Source organism: Lissotriton vulgaris, chromosome 3_1 (assembly GCF_964263255.1).
Source record: "Lissotriton vulgaris chromosome 3_1, aLisVul1.2, whole genome shotgun sequence".
Lineage (NCBI taxonomy): Eukaryota > Metazoa > Chordata > Amphibia > Caudata > Salamandridae > Lissotriton > Lissotriton vulgaris.
In genome coordinates this window covers 2,118,983,275-2,119,009,111 of record NC_141689.1, presented here as the reverse complement: position 1 = coordinate 2,119,009,111, position 25,837 = coordinate 2,118,983,275, and the positions used below count along the sequence as shown (strand labels likewise).

At 40.4% G+C, this 25,837-nt stretch overlaps 1 protein-coding gene across 1 annotated transcript in view; it reads right to left on the bottom strand.

Moving 5' to 3' along the window:
- The window catches only part of GABRA2 (gamma-aminobutyric acid type A receptor subunit alpha2), a 663,148-nt gene that overhangs the window by 252,378 nt on the left and 384,933 nt on the right, over nt 1-25,837 (bottom strand). The window contains exon 6 of the mRNA XM_086962689.1: nt 5,013-5,095. Within this exon, the coding sequence (XP_086818815.1) occupies nt 5,013-5,095 (83 nt within the window). The remainder of the gene's footprint in view (nt 1-5,012; nt 5,096-25,837) is intronic.

The window sequence follows — 25,837 nt, the reverse complement described above, 5'->3', positions numbered from 1 at the left end:
TCGGAGTGCGATTCGTATGGAAAGCATTCCTAATCCAAGTAAGTAGGGATGCTTTCCTAACAAGACCATAATTGGCCCCTAAGTGTTGAATATGCTAAAGACAGTCAATTCACCTTTGAAATAAAGAAATATATATAGCACTAGCCCATGTAGCTAACCACTACAACGTACTAATAGAAAACTGTTTCTACCAGCAAAAACAAAGACAAGCTAAGCCCCCTAATTGATTATTTCGAAGGCACTTGGGTTAGCAGACGGAATCACTCTGGACATAGATGCCAATCCAAGTTCCAAAAAACATGGTGGAACGTCTATCACAGGAAGGCAAAACAAACAACACAGTGGAAGGATAGCACACTGCCTTCCAATCCACACTAGGGAGAACCCAACCTACATTTTATAAATTTACAGAATTACTAAAAGGCAAAGCTACCAACAACTATGAATGAAGCAATGTGTTAGTCAAATTACACCTTAACTCAGCAAACAAACCAAAAGAATGTATGACATGCTACAATGTAAAGTCAAATTCTTCATAAACAACAAAGGAGATTACTAAGAAATAATAGCCAAAGGCATATCATACAATATATAGTAACCTTAAAAAATTCCATAAAACTTTCACAAAATCCAAAAACGAAGAAAAATACTTTTTTTTAATGTAAAAAATAAACATAATTACTCATTACATCAGTCTAAACATTAACTAAAGATTCAATATTAAACAAGACTGACATAATACAATAATATATACATTATCTACATAAAAAATGTAAACCTGGCAATGAGAAAGCTTAAAGAGCAAACTCAACCCATAACATCAAAATAAATACAAAACATAATTCACATAATATTTACACCCAAAAAATTAAATATATCATTTCCAACCCCCCCAAATATATATATTTAAATTTCCGCTCAGTAGCTACAGATCTTCTTCTGTATCTAGATAGTCTAAAGTAATGATCCACAGAAAATGGGAAAAATATTTTTCAAAAAAGTGCAAAAATGATACTGATCCAATGGACATCCCTAAAATCAATCCAAAGTATGCAGGAACCATAAAAAAACTGAAAATTGTTTAAAAAAAGAAATGCTCCAGGAAACCCCCCATAAAAGGAAATCAAAACTAAAAGTATTGGGTTCTTATGAACCAAAAATGATTTCCTTGAAAAAAAAGTTTCAATAACCATAGTACACATTCATGGGCAAAAAGAAAAAACCTACCAGCAAAACACATAACATTCCTAAGAATACCTGTACATTAAACTTAGGGCCTTATTATGAGGTTGGTGGTCCCAGTGACCACCGTATCGTGTATGTACAAAGATAATTCACAGAAGTGGAGGCACCCACTAGAATTCCCCTTGCACCTTTGTACCCTAAAAATAACTTTTAAAAAGGGCTTACCTGTTCCAATGAACACTAACACCTTGCTGTGACCTGAGTTCCAGAAAATTAACTAAAAATGACACAAATAGACTACAAAATAGATGGTAGTGGTAAAGAAAATTGGATGCTAAATGAAACAAACAAAAAATACTATGTCCCTATAGATATGTATGGGAAACATGTAAAAATGTTGAATAAATGTTGAGTAAATGTATTAAAAAAATGTTATTAATATTGTAAAACATATCAGAAAATGATATACAAAATAAAAAAGTTTGTAAACTATGAATTAAATAATAGTATAACATATGTAAAATATTTGATATATGCAAAAAAAAACTAAAATGATGTTGAAAATCTGTATATAGAACAGTTTAGAAAAAGTTAAAACAATGTAAAACAATGGGAGAAAAAGTGGAAATTGCACGACATGTAACACTATTTAAATATGATTTAATTTTTGTATGTAATAATAAAAATTGTAATACAAATGTTTTATTTGTTTATTTATTCCTATATTCATGTTTATTTTTCATTTCAAATATGTGGTTGAAATGAAAAAATATAAATTAAATAAACTTTGAAAACATAAATACATCAACAAAAATGTGTTACATCTCATGATTATACAAGAATAAGTCATTCATAATACTATGTATTACACTCAACTAATTTTTATTTATTTTGCTAAACACCAACAATACTAATTATATAACACAAACATATTCTGTGGCATACAATACAATTAAGATAAAGGATTACATACTCAAATTATTGAATAAAATATTCATACTTTAATATAGACCCTTTTTAACAATGTTTGGACACTAAATGGGTGACATTTACTATTCCCACTCAAATCTATACCAATTTGGGAAAGATGTTGGTCTCTAAAGGGGTGACATTTACTATTCCCACCACAATCTAAAAAAGTTTTGGGAAACTGTTGGACACAAAATGGGTGACATGTAATGTTACCACTCCAATCTATACTAATTTGAGGACAGTGTTGGACACTAACTGGGTGATATTTACTATTCCCACTTTAATCTAAGACAATTTGGGAATGTGCTCAACACTAAAGAGGTGAAGTTAACTATTTTCACTCGGATCTATACCACTTTATGCAAAATGCTACAAACTAAAAAATCCTAAACATAATCACTACTCCAATCACACACAACATTTAGGATATTTAAAATAAACTATAATTAACTTAAAAGAGACTAACCAAAGCTATAAACCTATATATTTATATTTTAATATTAAAATATAAAATGCGCTTTTTAACACTAATAATAATTGACGTATTTCTTAAAATATTAACTACCATGCCTAAACTTGGAAACATAAAATAAAATCATAATTCAAAAGTAACAATCATAAAACATAAAACTACATTTAACACTGAAAAATAAAATATAGATATCAATAAATTATAATTAGATTATAATTGTAATCTTTAAAAATATATATATATTTTTGTTAAAAATGTTTTTCAGTATTTACAATAAAATTAATATTATACATTTCTTATAGTAATATCTATTTTAATTAATTACAGATTAATAATTACATACATTATTAATGAAACAAAATAAATGCAAATATTTTATACTATCAAGTTGCATATCATTACCTACCTTAACAATCAATTTCATTTAAAATATCCACATTTAAAAATTCTCCCCACCCTTATCCACTAAGAACCCAATATCCTGCTGCTAAAAATAGTAAATCTATTATTTGTATAGATTAATGCAACTACAAACACTAATTTGAAAAAGTTCATTACCAATAATGTATCTTACTAGAAACACACATTAAAAAAAATAAAAATATAGAATAAAAACACACTAAAATATATTACCTACAAAATAACATTTACAAATGATATTGCATTAAAATTATATATTCTAAATCAATATTTTAAGTAATATTAAAAACAATAGGTAAAATAATATGTTTACCTTTGATATTCCTGAAAATTATATTTTTGATGTCCCAATAGTCTTAACACAATATTTTGGTATCTTTATATATGTTTTGGTATCTTTATATATATATCTTTGTATCTTTTTCCAAACTTTTGCCCAAACGATGAGCTGTTGCTAGTGACACTTTAGACGGTTGCCAAGAACTGCCTCTATTAACACTGGCCTGACTTGTAACTAGCAAGTCCACTTTAAATCCAACTGCCTATCATTTAGTTAGGAATACAGAGTGGTCTCACTTAGGCCCAAATAGATTGACAATTATTAGTGGATGGAGGAACTGGTGTTTCTCCTACCTACAAGTATGCACGGACTCCAAAGTTCTAGGAAAAATTTGTGACTGCACCTTGTTTCAAGTTCCGGGAAATGAGAACGAGCTATGAAACATTACCTCTCTCTTGGGTTGCTCCGGCACAGAAATTCTTCTAGGTAGGGAGAAAATGTAATAGGGAAAATGTGCGGTTCAGTAAAATCACACTCACACATTATTCCTCTTCCAACCTCAAGAACTCAAAACGGGCTGGTTAAATTGCACTGGAGAGAAAACCCAATGGGCTACATGTAAGAAGAATTTTTGAGGTTGTAAACGGTCAGATTCACAGAATTGGGCCATCTGCAATTGAAAAAATTATTTTTGGGATGTACAAAGCCCAAATTGTGATTTGGCAACTTGCAAAACATTTGCAATTTACTACTGATTGTATGTTGGTGGTGACCTATTTGCAAATGGGGAGAGGTCCCCGAGTGACCCCTTCCCCTATCAGAATAGTTTATTAGATATTTTTGAAAAGTTTAATTTTTTATTTAACGCATCCTGGTTTACTTTAAGGAAAACGGGCTGTGATAAAAGAAAAAGGTTGCTGTATTTAAAAGCAATCACAGACATGATGGTCTGCTGACTTCAGCAACCTACTTCTTTAATAATCATGAGGTAGGTCTATTTTTGACCCACTATGAGTCACAATCTTAAAAGAGTTTCATTCATTAGGAATGGTGAATTCCTAATAGTTATTTGCCGAGAATTGCAATTAAGAAATCGCTTTTTCTAACTTTCGTACTTCTAGGTGTTGTCACAGATTTTCACCACAACGATTTTTGGCATAGAATTCCTGCTGGACTGCAAATGAAGCAATGTCTGTTGTCAGTGGTGCAATACTCTTTTTGAGCACACATAATGAGACCCATTACAATATCTCTCTGGAGACAATCTCATAACGTCATCTTTCATTTTTTAAAGGGGCAAATTTACAGCGCCATTCTCAGTTCCACACATTTAAGGGGTAACATTCGGAGCTCGATTTTACAGCACAGTAAAACACAGTGTGAGCCGCAAAGCTTTAAACCCGGACCAATCTTCCCAAGCAAATTTTCTCTAGGAAGGGTCTCGAGGCACTGGGGCAGGGGAAAATTGCAGTAGGTGTGGAATTTAAACAAAATCTGGAATGTCATAATGAGGACAAACATTATTTCCAGTGGAGAACTTTGGAAAGACCATATACTTGATTTCAACTGAGGAGTCCAGCTCACCAAGACAGGTGAGCTAATACAGTATAAAAAGGAGTGTGCACACACTCAAGTATCATTTCCGTAGTGTGTTAAAGAAATGTAGAAACAAATAATACTTACAGCTGCCAAATTTCAACGGACAGGCATGAGCATCCATAGGAAAGTCTTCCAAATGCATGGGGCATTCAGCTTGCACAGTAAGCCTGGAAGTGAAAGTGCACTTTTGTTTTTATTCAGGCTGATTGAAAAGGAAAACACCATTCCGACAATAGCTGAACCCACATTGATTGAAAAGGCGCATTTGCAATTCTATATTTAATAAAATAGCAATGCAGAAATAGTTACCCGTGCTGCTTCCTTTCATTTGTTCATTGAAATCGCATTGGTTTTAATTATCAAAAAAGCAGCTCATGACATATGTTATTGGAAATTCCCATGCAATCGAACAACATTCCGTAATTGGTATTTGAAAATATAAATACTCTTAAATACTGCTGTAGTCAAGGAAATATAGAATATACTACCATTTTTGTACACTTACCAATAGCACTCCGTTCAAAGCCTCAAAGTAGATATTTAAAATGTGCAGAAACAGTATACTTTTTTACCATTTTCATTATCATTTCATGGCATCTTCATGAGTCCAATTACAAATAGGACCTGATAGAGGTAAGTGGCCCGCCCTCTCATACCCTCCCCTCCGGACAGTGGAAGAGGGTGTAGTGATAAAGTTACTGCAGGGCTGTAGCACTTCCACCATCATATCATCATGTCTTCTGATGCATAAGACTTCATTCAACCCGTGCAAAGATTGTGGATAAGAAGGCAACAAGCCATGCTCCACCTTTGCCGTAGATTGAGGTGGGAATTGCACAAGTGTCTGGACAAATGTCGTCTCTTGTAGAGGTCGCCCACCCCTTGAAGCCAGTATCCACTGGGGAGGCCCAAAAACAGTGCCAATGGTTGTTGAGGCAAAAATCGTGCGGTGGACTTGGCCCCCATATAGATAGAGGAGCATCAGGAAATTGACTGGACTGGAGCCGGGGGACCTTCGAGAACAGTAGGGCACAACATGTACCCTTGTGGTAGGGAAATAGAGACATGATAGCCCTCCATCTAACCCTGGAATAATAAGGGACATGATATGGAGATGGGTGATATCACCCCTGGAGCTGAGGGGAAGAGGGGTTATTGGTAGGTCAACAGGGACCAGCAACCCTGAAATGAATAAAGGAATGGCAATAAATGTGGGAGGACAGATAAAACAACTCAGGAGAGAGTTTTTAGGTGGCTGTGTAATGGCTGAAAAAGACATTTGGTTAATAGAAAGAAAAATTTGACTAATAGCAGATACAGAAAAGATAAAGCTAGCCTACAGTAAGGTCTGGTCCTGCATTAAGTAGGCAAGGTAAGCAATGATCAGCATTAAGAGCTGGGGGGGGGGATAAATGGGCTGCAAGGCAGGAAGTTTGGTTGAAGTAGTAAATTGACAAAGGAAGGGCCAGGTATGTTAGCATTGATTATTGTTTAGAGTGTGAGCAGGAAGGCCTACTTAGGGCATGATTACGAGTTTAGTGGTCATGGTACTGTTGTTTTGATGATGTGAGATTCACCACCACCCAGATAGTGGTCAGTCTGCCCTATTAAGATGCAAGCCGTCTCACAGACAAAAGACCGCCACAGTCCTGCAGTCGCTGCCAGGAAATCCTGACTGCGGCCACAGTGGGATAACATCGTGTGAAAGAACCCTAGGCAGTCAACACATTCGGTAAACAAGTAATATAAAATGACAGCGAAAAATCAAACATAGAAATAATAATTACAAGTAATCATGATTTTAATGAACAAAGATAAAAATCATACAAGTAACTGGTATAACCATCACCGTATGATAATAAAAGGTAATTAAAAAACATACAATCCATACATTTATTATATCATCATATAAAAAACATTCCTACAAACTCATATCATTGTTATCAGAAAGGTGAACAAACACTGTGGTGGGTGAAAACTCAATGCGCGTTTCGGCGTAGACAACGCCTTCTTCAGAAGACACACAGTGATATCTGAAACATATACAGGAAAGAAAATTATTTTAACATTGTGTTCTAATAAACATAGAATACAACAATTACATTAAAAAACATTTTTTCAAATCTAAAAATGCTTGTTAATACAAAAAACTGGGGAGAAAAACAACTAAAAAGATATAGTCAACCATCAGTTTGATCTTCATCAGAAAGGCCTGATTTATTGTGACATAGAGATATTCAAACTTGTCTCATGATAATTATCACATTTCATTGATTGATGCAGTTCATCAAATTGATGATTTAACAGTTTATCTATATATTAAACTTCATCGAGGATTTTCTTCCCCCACCCTCCCTTCCCCCCTTGGTTTTCCTGTGGTAAAACTCACTGTTAGTGAAGGAAAACAGGAACTGTATACAGGAAGCCCACAATATAATCCTGCAAGTTCGGCAGAGCAATGGCCACAATCGATACAGTCCTAAAATACATATAATATCCAAATTCAGATTACACTTTTATGTAGTCAAACTAATCCTAATTAAGGAACAACATGGATTTCCCCGAATGTGTTGACTGCCAGGGACATGGATTGTTCCTGGGAATTTCGTCACACACTTTGGGAGTACAACACCTGAGCCAAGACAGCTTGCACAGCGATAGGATGGAAGTTATGAGGAATCCATTGGACTTGTTCCTTGTTGTGTGGTTGTCCTAATGCAAAGTGTGTGCCATCATGTGCTCCAATAAAATGTTGATTCAGGCCCAAAATCATGCTAGGTTCCCTTCACATTAGCTAAATCCTCATTGCATACACACTGTATGTAGCTGTTGATGTGTCTCCTCATTCTAGGCGAAGTGCTTGTGGCACACCACTGACATTTGTTTGTGACATTCAACCAGATGCAACAATACAGGATTGGAATGACCCTGTGATCAGAAACAGTTTAACTGCCATGTGCCCGTTTATTGGTTTAAACAATGTGGGATTACTTTTGTGAGGTAGGTGATATGGCTCCAGCTGATTGCATAGACCAATTTTTATTTTGCCTATTCTATGGGAACTTGTCTGATGTATCCCCTCCATCCATCATGCAAGCCTATGATTTGAACATTGGAATAGAGATGTTATAAAACAAGACCCTTGTATGTATGTGGTGGTGTGACATGGTTTTGATCCCGAACATTGTATACATGCAACACATCCATGTTACATGAGTAGCTTTCTTTGGCATTGAAACGTTAACATGGGAGTACATGTATACATTGCTAGATGTGAGAATGACTACAACAGACAATGAGTTTGTAACTTGTGTACTTATTAAACAAAAAAAATTAAAAAGTGAAGTAGTCAGTCAAGGTGAGTGAAACCATAGTTGTAGAGGCCAAATTGTCTGAAGTCTAAAGTCCAAAATACTACTCACGTCAGAATAGGAAAAGTGTCCAGAAATAGTCCACAGAGTTACACACACTGGAGGAAATTAAGGTTGAGGTGTCATGCTGGCAGTGGTGGGTGTCTTGCCAACTCTACCTCCTGGATATTTGCGAATACAGGGGATCTTCAGCTGCAGGGACAGGGGTGTCTGCAGGTATTTCTTCCTCTGGCAGGGCCTCCCTTCTTTTGGGTGCTGCAGATGTAGATGGCCTGGATGTAGCTAGAGCACAGGAAGAGGAAGATGGTGTTGGAAAACCTTGCACATGGTTGTGTTGATATCCTACAGCACCCCAATAATAAAGCCCATGTTGGTGTTGTGGGTGGCCAGCTCCCAGTGTATGTCCCTCTGCAACTGCTTCCTCTCCCCGATTTCCGTTAATACCTGACCAATCACGCCTTGAGACTCATGAGTGACTCCCAAGACTTGGGTGATGGTGGCCTGGGTGTGAGTGGCCCCAGTGCCCCCAGTCAGCAGGCCCACAATACCCCTTCCATGACCCCTAGCCCCACAAACCTGTTCCCTTGACTTAGAGTGCCCTGTCCCACTGGGTCCTGGATCCTCTCTAGCAGGTGTGGTGATTGTAAGCTTAGCATCCAGCACTGGGGGGCACATGATGGTAGTAACTGTGCTAAGTACACAGGTTGGTGGGACAGGGTTGGCTGAGGTGTTACAGCTGGGGTGAGAGGTGTGAGTGTGTGCACAGTGAGATTCACTGTTGATGTCTTCCTGGCTGACCAGATGGACCAGGATCGTCATCTATATCCACATCTCCAAGAGTGTTGTCATCACTAAGGGCTTCATTCAGGGGTGGAGTAGGAGTCGCTTCGTTAGCCAAGCTCTGCCCATGTGCTTTGACAGATAGACCTGTTGTGAAATAGAGAATATTGTTATTGGTGGAAGTGTGGTATCTACATCCAAATGTTTAGTGACACAATGTGTAGGTACCTAGGAAAAACAAAATAGGTCAAGATTACTTTTTTGATATATTTCAGTGGTATTGAACTTTTTAATGAGACATTTGGAGACATTAAATACATGTTGTAGAATTAAGGAGGCCATTAGATCTCCAGATATGTTGCATATCGGAACAAGTAATAACATGAGATCTCACAAACATTGAAGTCAAGAGAGTGGAGAGGTAACATGTGTATTGTGCCATTCCAATGCCTAGTTGTCTACAATATAGGCCTTCACACAACTTGGTTGTATTTTTAACATTAGCCATCATGTGTGCAATGCAGAGTCAATGGGTCACCTGCCACTAATAATTTTAGTTGAGGAGACCAGGACAACATAAAGCAAAGTAGAAAGACATGCCTCTGAGTATATCATTGTATGTAGATTGCTCAGCCCATGAGATTTTATTATCAGTTGTAATGTGTTAGGCAAGTGTGAATGGGAAAAATCACAATTGCATATTGTTTATGATTACAGAAACCAGGTCTCATGGTAGTTTTAATAATTTCAAACTGTACTTTCTAACACTTGCATAACTGTTAACACAATGGGAAATGAGCATCAGTTGTAATCTGCTAGGCAAGTGTGAATGGGAAAAATCACAACTGCATCTCGTTTAAGGTTGTAGAAAGTGGTCCACATGATAGAAGGAGTTATTTTAATCTGTAATTGCCAACACTTTCAAAATGGTTAGTGTAACATACCTATTGTCAAAATGCAGCTGGCATGGACCACGCATTTACATATTCACAAATATCAGGAGTCTTTGAATTTTCATAGGAGTACACTTACAGACACCATTGCAACATCAGGCATGTCATGGATATTGATGCATGTAATCTTATATTCAACAATACACATTAACAATGACACTCAAACACCTTGGATACTTTGAGTAGCGCGTGTTAGGACAGTAGAGAGATGACACAATAGCAAAAGCTGAGATGAGAGCATGCAGGACATTGAAGTGTTGTAACTGTTAGTGAGATGTAACTTACCAGATTCCACTCCACCAGGTATTTCTGCTCTCAGAATGCAGGATGGACAAGACCTTCTCCTTCCAGGGGAACAGCTGTAATGGGGCACTGGGAGAACCACCACCACTCTTGTGGGGCTCCAGGTGTTCCTTGGAGGCGAGGAAATGCACCTTTCCCATCAGGTCCTTCCACCTCTTCCTAATTTCCTCCTTTGAGCACAGAGTGGTAACTACAGTATACACTCTGCCGACTACCCTGGACCACAATTCCTTTTCCTAATGAGAGGAGTATGTTGGACTTGGGCTCCAAACAATTGTGCCTCTAACTGTTATGATTTCATCCACCTTGACTGACAACTCAGACAGAAAAATTTGGATTTGTTTGGTGTAACATCAATATAAATTAAAGTGAGTGACAATGTAAAACAAATAAAGCCAAGGGATGTGAGAACAAGGTGCAAGAAAAGTGATTGGAGAGTGCTAAAAGGGATGGAGACAAAATAGGGCTGCCGTGTCTCACTAAAAAAGTTTGGTCTCTGTTTAGCCCTGCTGCAGTGAAGTGCAGTGAAGAGGCAAAGGATTATGGTCTAGAATGGGGTGTGTTATTTAGCGTGATTTGCAGATGTGTCCCCTTGGCCAATGGATATAGGTGGTGTTATTTTTGTATCCATCCAAGGTCACTGATCTGGTGGTATGCTGTGAGTGTACCGCGATGGACTGCCACCTTTGGGGATCCCCCACGAGGGGACTGCCAGTAAAACTTTGATATCGTAATAGGCTTGGCGGGAAGCCATGGCTCTAAGGGTTACGGAGTACACATTACCAACATTGCAGTGTGCTGCGCTGCTGGCAGGAACCACTCTGTCAACGTGGTCCAGACAGCATGTATCATAATACGGGAGGCGATAGACTGTTGAACCAGTGGTCTTCTTGGGATCTTGGGATCCCCTCCACTGCAGTACGGCGGTGAGACCGCCAAACTCCTAATTGGGCCCTTGCTCATTGATAGAAGGTGTTGTAGCTCCAATTGGATTGTAAAGCATGGCCATAGGTTGTAAGAAATCAGGTCAACCACCTCTCTATTAGATTTGGCCTTTTACACAATGAAAGTGTCTCCCAATGTGTACTTTAACGAAACAGGGGAAAAAAGGTGACAGGTTTCATTTAATGAGGATTTGAAAGTGCATTCTTCCTTTTCCTTTCTAGACTATTGAGCCTAGAGAAGTTTTGTGCCACAATATTCTTTTTCATACTCACTTGCATACATTTCTATACATTCTGATAAATTCATATCCACCTGTCGCCCATGCTCCATGCTCTCCAGTCAAACTCTTTCAAGATCATCAATAAGGAATTCTCTGCACTCCACACACATGTCCACTTTCTCCATGTTTTACCTGTGGCCAGGCCTCAGATATTAAAGCAAAAACTATAGTAGCTTCTTCAATCACAAAAGTGATTTTAAATTTGGATTTAATGTGGATGTGATTTCTGCCAGGCGAGGTTAAAGCAACCCTGCCCATTAAAAAAATCTTAGAAGAGAATGATGCTAAAAGGGCAGGACACACATCTGATGATGTTAGTGGTAGTAGGCATAAGCGGCGTCCATCTGAACTTGCTTGGAAGTTAGTGAAAGTGAAGAAGGAAACAACATGACTTAACCCAGTTTTGGTATTGGAGTCCCGACGGTGGGTCCATGAAAGGTGGTGTTCGATCTCTGCGAGCCTGAGCATGTTTATGATTTCAGGGATCAGAGGGTGAAAATAGAGAGGGACCTCTATAAATCTGTGAATAAATTGACTCATGTGGAATCAACTGGATACCAGCCTAGGTTGCGCCTTCCGGCAGAAAATGGTGAAGGTAAAAGTGGTGATAGAAAGATGTTCCCATCAATATGACACCAAAAATGAGGAACATGTAATGTAGGGAACACAAGTGACTATAAAAAATTTTTTAAACTCATATTGGAAAGTGTGAGGATGTTGTGTGTCATTTTAGATACTGTATATAGGTTTCCCGATTTACGTCCTTATATAGGCACAATTCACATTACCCGTATATAGGCATAGAATTTCAACCATTATTTAGGCATTATCCCTGCTAACCAAATACAGGCATGGCCACCTACATCCGTCCATCCACGTCACAACGAGTTCTTGGAAAACCAGATTCTTAAGCCTTTAGGACTTCCCCTTGCTTGGATTATTGATTTCTCCACGAACTCGTATTCGTATTCGTATTCAAAAACTTTATTCGATACATAAAATGAATCATAAAAGTATTGAACATACAATCATATCACCTTTCAAATAGGAACTGATTTGTACTAATAGTATTAAACATTTATTTAAAAACACAATTACACAGAAAAAAGGATTTTTATAAAAGAGACATAATGATAACAGTGACAGAGATTCAAAAATAAGCTTTACAGTATAAGATTTTACAAAATTTCTATACCTGTGGTGCTACCCATAATTCTTTCTAATCTTTAAGGAGATTCTGATAAAATTTAACATTGCACAACAGATTTCCACAGAAGATAAGGATAACAAGAATTCATAACCTTCCTTGTAAGTGCAAGGTTGCCTACCCTTCAAGATAGGTTTAATAAACCGGAGTCTTGGCTCTCTGTACAGGGAGCAAAAAAGAACCAGATTTAAGGTACTCTGCCTATCCTTGTTGTTACAGGGACAAGGGGACAGTCTCTCACCCCAACCCCCTTGTTTAGGAAAAGCAAGTAAAAAGTGGAGAATCTCCAGCCTAAACCGTGTTAAAAGGAATCGCCATTGCACATTAAGAGTGAATGTTAAATAAAACTGAGGCTGTGGTTTACGAACATAAGTAGTTCCATTGTCAATTATATCCATAGAAGGCTGATTTGCTGACTTCAAGTACTTTGTCTTTATGTCTATCTTATAGTTTCCCTTGATTTCCCCGGGGCTGTAGAAATAAGAACCAAGTTCGATTTTGTTCAGCATATTGCAGACATAGGATAACCAGGGGATCTGTTTAGAATTTCCTAAAGCCATGCAGTCAGTAATGATCTCTTTTGTTAGTTGCAGGTCTTCAGATTGCCAGATTTTACCCCATAACAGTAAAGGGGACATACGGATTGTATCGGATACGCTAACCATACCAATTTCGTTATGACAGAAGGTGTTTGAGGTGCTTTTAGGAACTGACAAGACCCTTTTTATGAAGTTATTTTCCACCACCTGTATTGCGGCAGGCATTTCAGTCCCCCACACCCCTGCCCCATAGGTGGCAACAGATAAGCACTTTGAGGTGTAAAGGGTTCTGAGATGCATGATGTGCTTTTGCCCCAATTTACTACAGAAGCGGAAGATACCCTCTATCGCCCTTGTCATGTTCTGGGCTCGGACCTTCCTTACCGGTGTCCAGCTTAGTTTACTATGAAATAGATTACCAAGATAATTAAAATTATCCACTTTCCCAATTATGCGGTTGTTTACCACGAACTTCCTAATGGACGACCCCTTTGGGCCGCAGGACATTACAAAGGATTTTTCGAAGTTTACCTTTAGATCTAAGTCAAGCATGAATTTGTTAAATGCATTTAAACACATTTGCATGCTGTTGCCTGTTAGCGTCATTAGAACAGTATCGTCCGCATACGAAAGCATAGGAATGCTTTTACCATTAATTTTTGGGAAATCACAGCCCTGGTTTAATAGGTACTGTTCTAATCCATTTGTATAAACCAGGAAGAGGAAAGGCGCCAAGATACATCCTTGACGCACTCCTTCAGTAGAAGGTATTGGTTTTGTTAATTCCCCTCCGGAGCCAAATCTGATGGACACATTTGTAGCTTCGTGTAACCTACGGAGCAAGGTCACCAGAGGTTCCTCAAAGCCCATATCACTCATCATCTTCCACAACTTGCTCCTGCAAACCGTATCGAAAGCGCTTGTCAAGTCCATGAAGGCCAGGTGTATAGCGGATTTTTTAGCCTTCATATACTTGCCCAAGATCAGTGCCAAATTGAGGCACTGCTCATTTGTCCCCTTTCCATGCCTGAAACCATATTGGGAATCTACTATCAATCCAACAGAATCTGCCCAACTTTCCAATCTCACCAAGATTACTCTGCCGAAGATTTTGCAGGCAGCATCTATTAAAGAAATCGGACGGTAACAACGAGGATCAGATCTATTACCCTTCTTAAAGATTGGCACTACAGTTGCCTCTTTCCATGTGCCAGGAATGCGGCCAACCACTACAGCTTTAAAAACATTTAATAAAATGGGTGCCCACAGACTAATATTGGATTTAAAAAGAACCAGAGGGACAGCATCTGGGCCTGGGGCTTTTAATGATGCTCCTTTCCCTAAGGCTTCCTCAATCTCAGTCAATGTAATTGAAGAGCTGAGGGTCAAAGCCGAGGGAGATGGTAGCACCACGCCCCCTGTCCCCTCAACGCTTGGCATTATTAGATAGGATTTGGGATTAAAAATCTTACTATAGTGTTGGACCCATTGTTCAGCGGTGACTTGCATAGCTATAGCTTCACTATTATTACTCTTAAAAAGGGGACGATTTATGACCTCCCAAAATAGCCTGCTATCTTTCAGTTCTGCTGCCTTTTCAAGATCATCCCAGGCCATATCTTTCAGGTCTTGCTTTCTTTTTGTAATAGCGTCTCTATAAGCTTTCCTACTGATCTTTACAAGCTCTTTATTTCTTGGTTTTTGAGACAAATCTAATTTTAGTGATCTGTGTGTGGCAGAGCACACAGGATCAAACCATCTAAAAGCCCTTTGACCACCCTTCCCTTTAGGCTTTTTTAGGCACTGTCCTATATGGCAACACAACTTCTCAAAACTTCCTATGACCTTATGTGAATCAGATCCTGCTAGACATATATCTATTTCAGCTTTACAGTTAGCAGCAATATCATCTTGCAGCTGGGACGCATTTATCTTCCCCCATTTCAGAGTAACACCCTGGTTTTTGTTATATTGAATAGGTTGTTCACAAGACCTCGGTGATTCATGTGTCGGAACCCAAATTGATAGAATTAAAGGATTATGATCACTGGTGGGATTTGCTACCACCTCCAACTTTTCCACGTACTTAAGAAAGGTACTTGATACTAAAATAAAATCAATTGTACTCATTTCACCCCTCAAACCCTGAAAAGTCGGTAAATGCAGGGTATCTGGGGGGGACCAGGGGTCTACTACACACAAATCATTAGTTATGATGATATTATTCAGGGCATCCCCCTGCGGTGTGTGCCTGAAATGGTTTAGAGGCTGGGCATTCAAATCCTCTAAACCACATACATTCGATCCTGCATAGATGCAAAGTGTCCAATTAAAATCACCAACCCAAATAAGCGGAGAAGAAGGGTGCCTACAGCGTACTTTACCCAAAGCATACTCCAAATCTTGAATTATTGAGGTGTCGTGTCCATTAAAGATGTTATAGTACCAGTTAATTAATAACACTGCTTCAGGGAAAAGGTGTTCCAATATCAACACTTGATACCAGTTTGTTTCTACCAGTGTCGAGATTTTGAGATCCTGTAGTTTTGTTGACAGTGCTGTGAATATTCCACCTTTTGCCCTTCCTGATGTAGATGGAACAGCCGGGACAGCAAGTGATTGAAAGCCCTCAATGTCACAGGTGGTCCTAGACCATGTCTCTTGTAAACACAGGATTTCATGAGATTCCACAAAGTCTAACCAAATCTCATCCTCTAGCTTATTCGTTATTCCGAAGATGTTCCAGGACAATAGAGATATTAATGAAGATGAAGATGAAGACCCTTGTGTTCCATGGCTATTTCCCGAATCATCTCCTACGACAGTGGTATTTGGGTTAAGTAATGATAACCTATTCTGTTCAGGGCCCTTGTCTGTGTTGACCATTGGCACAGCAACAGGCCCTATCTGTGGATGTCCAACAGTTGCATTTTCACCTTCGGGAGTTCCCCGCACTAGGTTGCCATCATTAATGCATATCCCTTGGTCTTCTTTTGTTCCCCCAGTTTTTACTGATGGTTCTATGGCCTTAGTCCTGGATGGCAGTCAATCTACCTCATCCAGGTTCATTAAAGGGTCAAAGCGATTCCTCAATGGGATGTTGTTATTATAATTATTATTATTATTTGGGAACCAGCCAGGATATTCTGTGCCCCTGAACCTTGGTCTTCGTGGGTTATAAGGGACTTGTATAAAGTTTCCCATACTTGGCGGCCCCATGAAGTTAGCTGTCTCGTGCCAAGGAGTATAATGGTGATGCGGGCCATGATTCGTATTTGGATTATGTGCCCAACCCGTTTGGTATCTGCCATTTGTGCCATATCCTTGGCGGAAGGAATTTTGATCAGGGATAGACTGATAGAGATTGGGATAAAAATATTCAAGACCTATACACTGAATGTCCCCCATCCTCCCAAACCTAGCCTTGCTACAAATAATATCCTTGACCCAGTTATCTCTAAAATGTATCAAAATGCAATCACCTTCCAGGTCTTTTTTACTTGGACCAACCCAGGGAACCCTCCGAACACTTAGGATTTTTGTGACTGTATCCTCAGTCAGTGGCCTATTTGTATTTAGCCAAAATTTTGTTTTATTTAGGAGGTCCTCATTTTTCTCGTATTTGTTCTCTGGGATTAATGGTACACCTGTCAGGATTGCCATGTAAGGGGCAGACTCCGGGGGTATATTTACATAAATCTCTCTGCCTTGCAATGGGGTTTTGCTGGAAGCCTGAGGTTTACTCTTCGGAGTTTCCTTTACTTCCTTATTAATCTGGGCCGGTGCAGATGTAGAAACCGGTGTGGTTACCGCCGGCGTATTACTTGACTTAATGCCCAACACGTTCCCCTGCTTGGTTTTTATTGTTGAAGTCGGTGCTAAAGAGAGGGTGCCGCTAGGTAGGGGTTGGGGTATCAGGTTGGGCTTAGGGCCCTTTTTCCCTGAACCAGTGTTATCACTATTAGTCTTGCCAACATTGGTAGCTGGTGGCTTTTTACTTCCTACCAAGTTTTCCAATAGAGCGGTGTTCTTAGATGTTAGGAACTCCAATTGGTCTAATTTTGAATTTATTATTTGAGTTTTCTCCATCAGGGGGTTCCATAAACTTTTTATAAGTTTCTCGATACCGACCATTAGGTCTTTATCTTCCTTACCGGAGTGTTTTTTCCCTGATTGTGAGATGCTCTTATCAATATTGGAAAGTTGGGATCCTATCTGTGATAATCTGTCCTCAAAGGGTTTTAAAAGCTTTTTAAGCGTTTCCCACACTACGGTCAAAAATTCAACGTCTTCCCCGTTTATGACACAAAATGGTGTTTCATTATTCTCCTTTGCTATCATCAGTTTATCCTTCTCTTGGATTATCTCCAGCGAATCCACCGCAACCTCTGATATAAAATCGGGCGGTTGTGTAATGGTCGCTGGAGATGGGGATGGCAACTTGGTGGACAATTGGGATTTTGCAACCTTTACTTTTTTCCTGGCGTAAGATGTTTGGTTACCACGCTTCCTTTTGGTGTACGGCCCTTGCTGTCTCTTTTCAGGCGTTCCCCCAGCCTGCTTTGTTAATGCCGATACCGGCTCATCTTTTTTACACTCATTCAATTCCTCTATTACTCCAGACATAGGTGTCATTGAAGGATTAGGGGACAATGAAGTTGATGGTGGGGTCTCACCTAGTGTTGGTATAGTAGGAACAGTTGGCTGGTGAATGTCTGCAGTTGTTTCAAGCAATTTTAGTGGCTGGGCAATGGAACGGTCAGGGTTTTGGCAAAGGCAAAGGCACCTAAGGAGGATTTTTTGGCCGCAGCTATCTCATGTGACAGCCTCCTTGCAGCGTCCAGTTCAGATGACACTCGTCGCTGCATTTTGGCAATCTCATTGTCTATAGCGGAATGGGTTTTGGTAATGAAATCATCTAAGGTTCAGTTTTTTAATTTAGTTTTAGCAGCCCTCTCCTTATACTCCCGGGATGACATATTACCTTGTGATTATAGGACGGGCCCGTATATAATGGCTTAGAGGGGTGGCCCAGCCCGGTCCACTCAGTCCTCGAACGGCCTCAAACGGCCCACTCTTTGCCCGCTCTTCGCCCCGTGCTGCGTCCCGCGCTGCGGGAGGTTACGTCTATTATGTAAGAGACGTGAGGGGCGGGGGGCGGGCCAGCAGGGAGAGCGAACCGTCAGCTGTTACCCGGTCTCGCAGGGACTCCTGGTCACTGGAGTCCCTGCACGCTCGCAGCCCCGCTGAGCCTCTCACCCGGACCGCCTTAGGAGCCGCCTTGAAGTCCGCTGACTCACACCAACTCGAAGCGGCACCCGCGGAGCGGGTGCGGCGAGAAGTCGAGCCGGTTTTGCTGGGATACAGGGGTATGTTACACCCACGCCGTCAATTTCCTGATGCCTCCGTCAATAGCTTTAAATAAGTGTCCCAATGGTGGCCGGTAGAACGCTCCTTTCACCAGGTGCAGGGGGCGGGGGGCGGGCCAGCAGGGAGAGTGGACCGTCAGATGTTACCCGGTCTCGCAGGGACTCCTGGTCACTGGAGTCCCTGCACGCTCGCAGCCCCGCTGAGCCTCTCACCCGGACCGCCTTAGGAGCCGCCTTGAAGTCCGCTGACTCACACCAACTCGAAGCGGCACCCGCAGAGCGGGTGCGGCGAGAAGTTGAGCCGGTTTTGCTGGGATACAGGGGTATGTTACACCCACGCCGTCAATTTCCTGATGCCTCCGTCAATAGCTTTAAACAAGTGTCCCAATGGTGGCCGGTAGAACGCTCCTTTTACCAGGTGCAGGGGGCGGGGGGCGGGCCAGCAGGGAGAGCGGACCGTCAGCTGTTACCCGGTCTCGCAGGGACTCCTGGTCACTGGAGTCCCTGCACGCTCGCAGCCCCGCTGAGCCTCTCACCCGGACCGCCTTAGGAGCCGCCTTGAAGTCCGCTGACTCACACCAACTCGAAGCGGCACCCGCGGAGCGGGTGCGGCGTGAAGTCGAGCCGGTTTTGCTGGGATACAGGGGTATATTACACCCACGCCGTCAATTTCCTGATGCCTCCGTCAATAGCTTTAAACAAGTGTCCCAATGGTGGCCGGTAGAACGCTCCTTTTACCAGGTGCAGGGGGCGGGGGGCGGGCCAGCAGGGAGAGCGGACCGTCAGCTGTTACCCGGTCTCGCAGGGACTCCTGGTCACTGGAGTCCCTGCACGCTCGCAGCCCCGCTGAGCCTCTCACCCGGACCGCCTTAGGAGCCGCCTTGAAGTCCGCTGACTCACACCAACTCGAAGCGGCACCCGCGGAGCGGGTGCGGCGAGAAGTCGAGCCGGTTTTGCTGGGATACAGGGGTATGTTACACCCACGCCGTCAATTTCCTGATGCCTCCGTCAATAGCTTTAAACAAGTGTCCACGAACTCATTTATTATGCTTTAACATCTATTCCTTAGGGGTTCATTCATGACATGCCTCTGCCCGACTTTTACGTCAATATTGGCATTCCTAAACACCTTCAAGGTATAATTATAGCTTCACTTGCCATGGCAAGGCAAGCTTACCTATCGGCTTCATGAATGCATATTTGCACGGCTTGTCTGCAGCTCGCCACGGCAAGTTCGGAAGGAATTCAAGTCCCCGCCTGACGCACTGACCAGACGCTGTCATCCTCTTTGCAGAAAATCCAGCTCCAGTGTTTCTGACTCTGACTAGAGATCGAGACCCGGAAAGAGATTCCAACCTTTCTCCTTCTAAGGTATGGAGCAGATTAGAACCTAGAGAGACTCTTGGCAACTCTGGCAAAACTAAACTATAGCTAGCTATACTTTAGAAAACAGTATCTACTTCTTACCTCGTACTACACTTAGGTTAGGTACGCTGGTGTAGAACTAGCTAGAAGCACCAGGTGAGTATTCACATATTAGTCTCTGTTATTTATATATGTATTTTTATGAATATATGTCATAGCTACAAACCATGCTATTTTTGTATTATCTAATCTTACTGCTAACGCTGTACGAATTATAGTCTGCATTCTGTCTTACAATTGTAGCTGTTCATATCTTGCACAAGAAATAAGACTGTTTAATAAACCCTTATTATTGAAACGCCCTTCTACATATTTCTGTGAAAACTCTGTTGAAACGAAGCATGCACGATTGACTGACTGAAACTGTTATCTATTGTTTCCACGATTTTGAGACTGGGTCCAGTGCTCCAAAATATTGTGCCACTTATCTTTGTTCCCTTGAAACTTGCTCTGCATTTTTCATTAAACAATGTACCAAAACAGGGATAATAATACCGTGACCGGTGAGGATGAGGATGATCCGTCGTAGTAGCTTTTAATCAAACAGGTTTGAACGAAACCAATGCGGATGCGATTCCTTTAAACCAAATTTAAGGAAAGCCATCACTCTAAAACTTATAAAACATGATCTAACACCAAGAGGTGGTAGAGCAGTTTTTGTGATAGAGGCACATGAATCTTGCCAGACAGAGGAATTCTACTCATGGATAGTATTTCCTGAATCACATCCAGTAACATAATTGTTTCACTTCTACAAAGAAGATGAACCACCTGAGGAATATATTCCTTTGGAGGATGTTGAAATTCTACTCACACACCAGGAGCATCAGCACTGCTTTAAAGGAGCCCTACAACATTTAAATCATATTACCAGGCTCGGTCAACTAGGTAGACCAGGAGCAACATGGCCGATTTTAGCCAGCAACACACCTTATCCTGACATTGAAGTAATGTCATATGAGGAATTACTTAATTAAATACAAACATTAATAGAATTACGCAGTTAAATCACAACTGTCTGGAGGTCCTGAGAAGGGGTCTATTAAACAAAATCCTACACCTTCTAAAAAGAAGTGGGAAATTAACAAACAACATTCAAAAGAGAAACTTTCTCAATCCCAAAGTAGGTCTCCTCAAAAGGAGCCCTCTGAAAGGAGGTATAACTTCAGGAATAGAGATAATTTGAGAAAACCCGATAGCTATCAAGATACTGATACACTTTCCTCCTGTACCTTTCAGATATCGTCACAGACATCCGAAAGAAGAGGACCGTCAGATAAAAAAGAAGAACGCATGTAGTACGAAGACGATCAACACGTTCAGAAAAACAAATAACAACCTCAGTTCTCCAAAAAGAATGTAGCAGGTCTGAAGATCAGACAGGCAGAAAATTCTGAGAACACAACTCAAGAATGGAGAATGGGCTCAGACAATGTTGGACAGTGCAGCAGAAGTAACAATAGCTTGCCAGAACGTGAAGGAAGTTCTGGAGATAGTGGACTTGAATAAGTACATACAAGTAGAGACTGTAGACACCAGGGTTAGTTCTCCACAAAAGTTATACGAAATAACACTCCGGATGGAGGGAGACATACCAAGAAAAGTGCCTTTTGGGAGAGATTTTCATAGGGTTACGATATACTTCTAGCAGAACAGGACTGGCCACCAGAATTTGTCAGGGAGTTCCCACATGGCGAAGACATCATTATGCCAGCCTTCTCCAACCATGTTCCAGTACATTTAAAATATACTTATGCCAGGAAATGGGCAGCTGCCCAAGCCCCAGCATTATACAAAAATCATGTAGGATGGGATGAGGACTCACCTCACCATAAGATCCAGTTAAAAAATCAACACAAAGGCACAAAGGCAGTACCCAATTAAGCAAGAAGCTAAAAAACAGGTCAGGGAGATCTTAGATCAACTTGAATACCAAGGGGTGATTGAAACATGTACCATCAAGGAACAATCCTTTGTTTCCTGTTTTCAAACCAGACAATACATATTGTCTAGTTTTGGATTACAGACACCTAAACTCTTGTAAAACATTTGCAGTGCAAAATGCAAACAGTACAGCTTTAATGAATAACATTGTGCGTAAAAAAATATAAAACCACATTAGATATTTCTAACAGTTTCTTTTATCAAAATATAGCACCCGAATTTATCAATAATGGGGACCCAGCGTCACTTCTGTGAACTCCTTGAAGGGTTCAAGAACAGCCCAGGATTATTCTCAGCAAGGGTAACAGAGTTACTACAAATTTATGATGATGAGGCATTATCATAAGTCGATGACATCTATCAGGCATACAATGACCTAGATAGGCGCTTGAAAAGGGTGAACACCATTATGTTGAGCTTCGCCTCTGAGGGTTATAAATTCAATTTAAAAAAATCAAAAATTTACCATCTAAATGAACTTTTCCTAGGATATGAACAATCAAGTGAAGACAAAAGCCTGGCAGCCAACTTTTTAGAAAAGTGTGCGCTGCTCCAACCTCCAAAAATGCTGAAAAACTTACAGTTGATTCTAGGTTTCCTGAATTTGAAAGAACCTACATTCTGAACTATGCAGAAAGGATTAAACCTCTCTACGAATTAATCAAACCAGATTTTAAAAACACACATTGGACACAGGAACACACAGATATCCTGGGTTCACTTCAAGCTGACATTTTAGCAACAAAACACTTACAAACACGAGTAAACTTACACAACTTAGTGATCCGAATCATTCTAGGTCAATGCAGATTCACCTACTTAACTTTTAACGCAGCTGAAGAAGTACCAATTGCATACAAATCACATTTGTATACACAAGCAGAAATGAAATTTACATCAACAGAGAAAATTCTAACAGCAGTTCAAACCGCTATAGCAAAAGAAAGCCCTAGCTCAGGGGACACACATTATGGTTGTAACTCCTGCACCAGCCTTAGAGGCAGTTACAAAGATAGCATTCCGAATGCAAACGCTTTACATCCAAGATAAATAGAATGGGTTAATTCACTTGCTGCAACTGATGTTGAATATGTTTTCGTATCCTTATTTGAAAACACAAGCGTTCCTGCAATACGAACACAAATGTCCTCTGCCTAATGAGATTCTCCCTCTTGCCCAGTACAAATTTATAATTTATACTGACGGATCTGCACAACCCGCTACGGGGGGGGTAAACAACCTTACAGTCCAGTGTACGCGATCGTTAAAGGTTGTATGCGCGATAGCAAATTCCGACTGATGGTCAGAAAAACACAATCTCTAGGAGATTGTACAGCTCAGGGAGCTGAACTACAAACATTCAAAATGGCACTTGAAAATATGGATCGCAAATTCCACACACTCATAGTGTGTGATTCGTTTTACTGTGTTCAATCTTACAATGAATATTTACAGAATTGGCTTTAAAATGGTTTCAAAGATGCAAAAGGTCGCACAATCAAGCACAAATTGCTTTGGGAACAAGTAGTTCAGTTGCAAAATGGACTATAAAACACTCAAGTGATACACACGCTGAGTCATCAACGTGATGGCGTTCACGTTGAAGGGAATTCATTGACTGATGAAGCCACAAAGAGGGCTGTGCAATTGGCTTCCATAGCTGCAATCACTCATTCAAAAACGAGAATAGACAGTGAAATAATACTGGCTGTCAATGCTTCAAGCAAAGGCAGTGGTGCAGCATTACCTAAAAAGTTTCCACTCAAATACTCATATATAATTGATGCGAACAGCGTTCCGTTTGCTGGAATCCCTGGAGTGGGGGATAGGGCAATCTCAAACATGGAACAAACAGCTGCTTTGATTTACAAAGCACATCTGGGAGAGGGTCTGACACAACAGGGGATCTCTAAAACAATTTTAAAACTAAAAGAGATGTACTGGTGGCCAGGAATTATTATATTGATTCATATCTTGATAAATAACTGCATAGACTGCGATAGAGATCGCAGTACAGAACGCCACCAGACACCTGACTACAACATAGCCAGCCCAGTACAGAGACCATGGTTAGACAGCATTAGACTATCTAGGTGCAGAAGTCCCTTTGTACAACTGCAGTCCCACAAACACTAAGTCAAGGTTCCTATGGATGAGGCCTAAGCGCTCGGCTGACGCTCGAACTGTTATAAAGGATTTGCGAGTCTTTATCGGCACATACGCAATTGGCACACTACACTCTGACCAGGGTCCTGCATTTAGCTCTCGAGCTTACAAAGAAGACATGGCCAGTTTGGGAGTGGAATTGCAGTATTCTTCTCCATTCCATCCTGAGGGAAATTCTGTTGTGGAAAGAAAAAAACGGGAAATAAAGCAGTCTATAACAGCTAGGGTATTAGATTTGGGTGATGGGTGGGTCAAACATCTTTATGGGGTCCAACACTCATTAAGAAATTTGCCAAGAAGTTCTCTAGGGGGTGTCACTCCATATGAGGTCCTATTTGGGACTAGAATGTTGGTACCGGACCTTGACATGAATGGCACAGTGGTGGAAAATAAAGAATTTGATATCCAAGATCGTTTGAGCTAAGATCGAAACAAGCAACGTGTTCCTGAGGCCAACCACCACTGGAGAAAACCAACCGTCCCCGCAAGGCCTGTCTGGATCCCAAAGCTTGGTGATCTAGTCAGAGAAAGATCGCAGACAAGAATTAATTTGGGCCTTCTTACAGACAACCAGTAACTGTCTTAGCAATCCACGGATCAAGAACAGTACTTTTGCCGCCCCTTGCTGGTAAAAAGGAGAAAAGATTTGTGTCCATCGACCTGATCAAACCACACTATGTGGCTGATACTAAGCAGTAGGCCAAGTGGACTCTGACAATGTAGCAGACACACTCCTCTAGCTACAATCCAAGAGGTTCAAAATGAAAGACTCATCATCTTTGAAGATTTTACAGTGAGAAATGAAGTACTAAGCAAGAAAGCTATGGAACTCATTCCTCTTGAAAGACAAATAACAGTTTGTCCTGATACACTCGTCTACAATGAAGTAACAAGTGATCAACTGGTTCCAGCAATTTCAACAAATCCTAATGCAATTCAAACCATTGACAGAACTGCCTCCAGCGATTTCATTAGCTTTGATACGTTTTCTGAGGATCCCAGCAAACATGAAACAACACCAGCACAAGGACTTTCAAAGAACAAGCAACAGATTTTTTTCATCTCCTGGAAAGACTTGTCTGGTTTCACCATGGATTGAACTATGGATTGTTTTGGGAATATTCTTCTTTCTACTTTGCATAGCTCTGGTAATAACTCTGGGTATGCTGATAAATGGAAGATATATTCAAATGGACACAGCAAGTAAAAGAGTGAACTTACTTCTCCAGTCACACAAATCATCCCATCGAGAAGCAAGAGACTTGTCAGCAGTGAACATCAAAGCTGTTCCTATACCAGATAGTATAGTTTGGGACAAAACAGAACATGACATTTTTGGCCCGTCTGAACTCTCGAAGATTCCACACTTGTTTAAAATTTCATTAAGTGACATTATTAACTCTAGTACTTTTTCTGATGATTGGGACTTCGAGACTGTTAATAACATGATGTCTGATCTAGAAATGTTTGCAGTATTCACAAATCATGAATATTTGGAGGGTTCATCAGACTATGAACAAGTGTATTGTTATAACCACTATGGACATCATTTCTTGCGTAGAACTGCATCACCTAGAAATGTATTTATGCATAACCAAAGGGTAGCAAAAAAACCTTTGCAAAGACA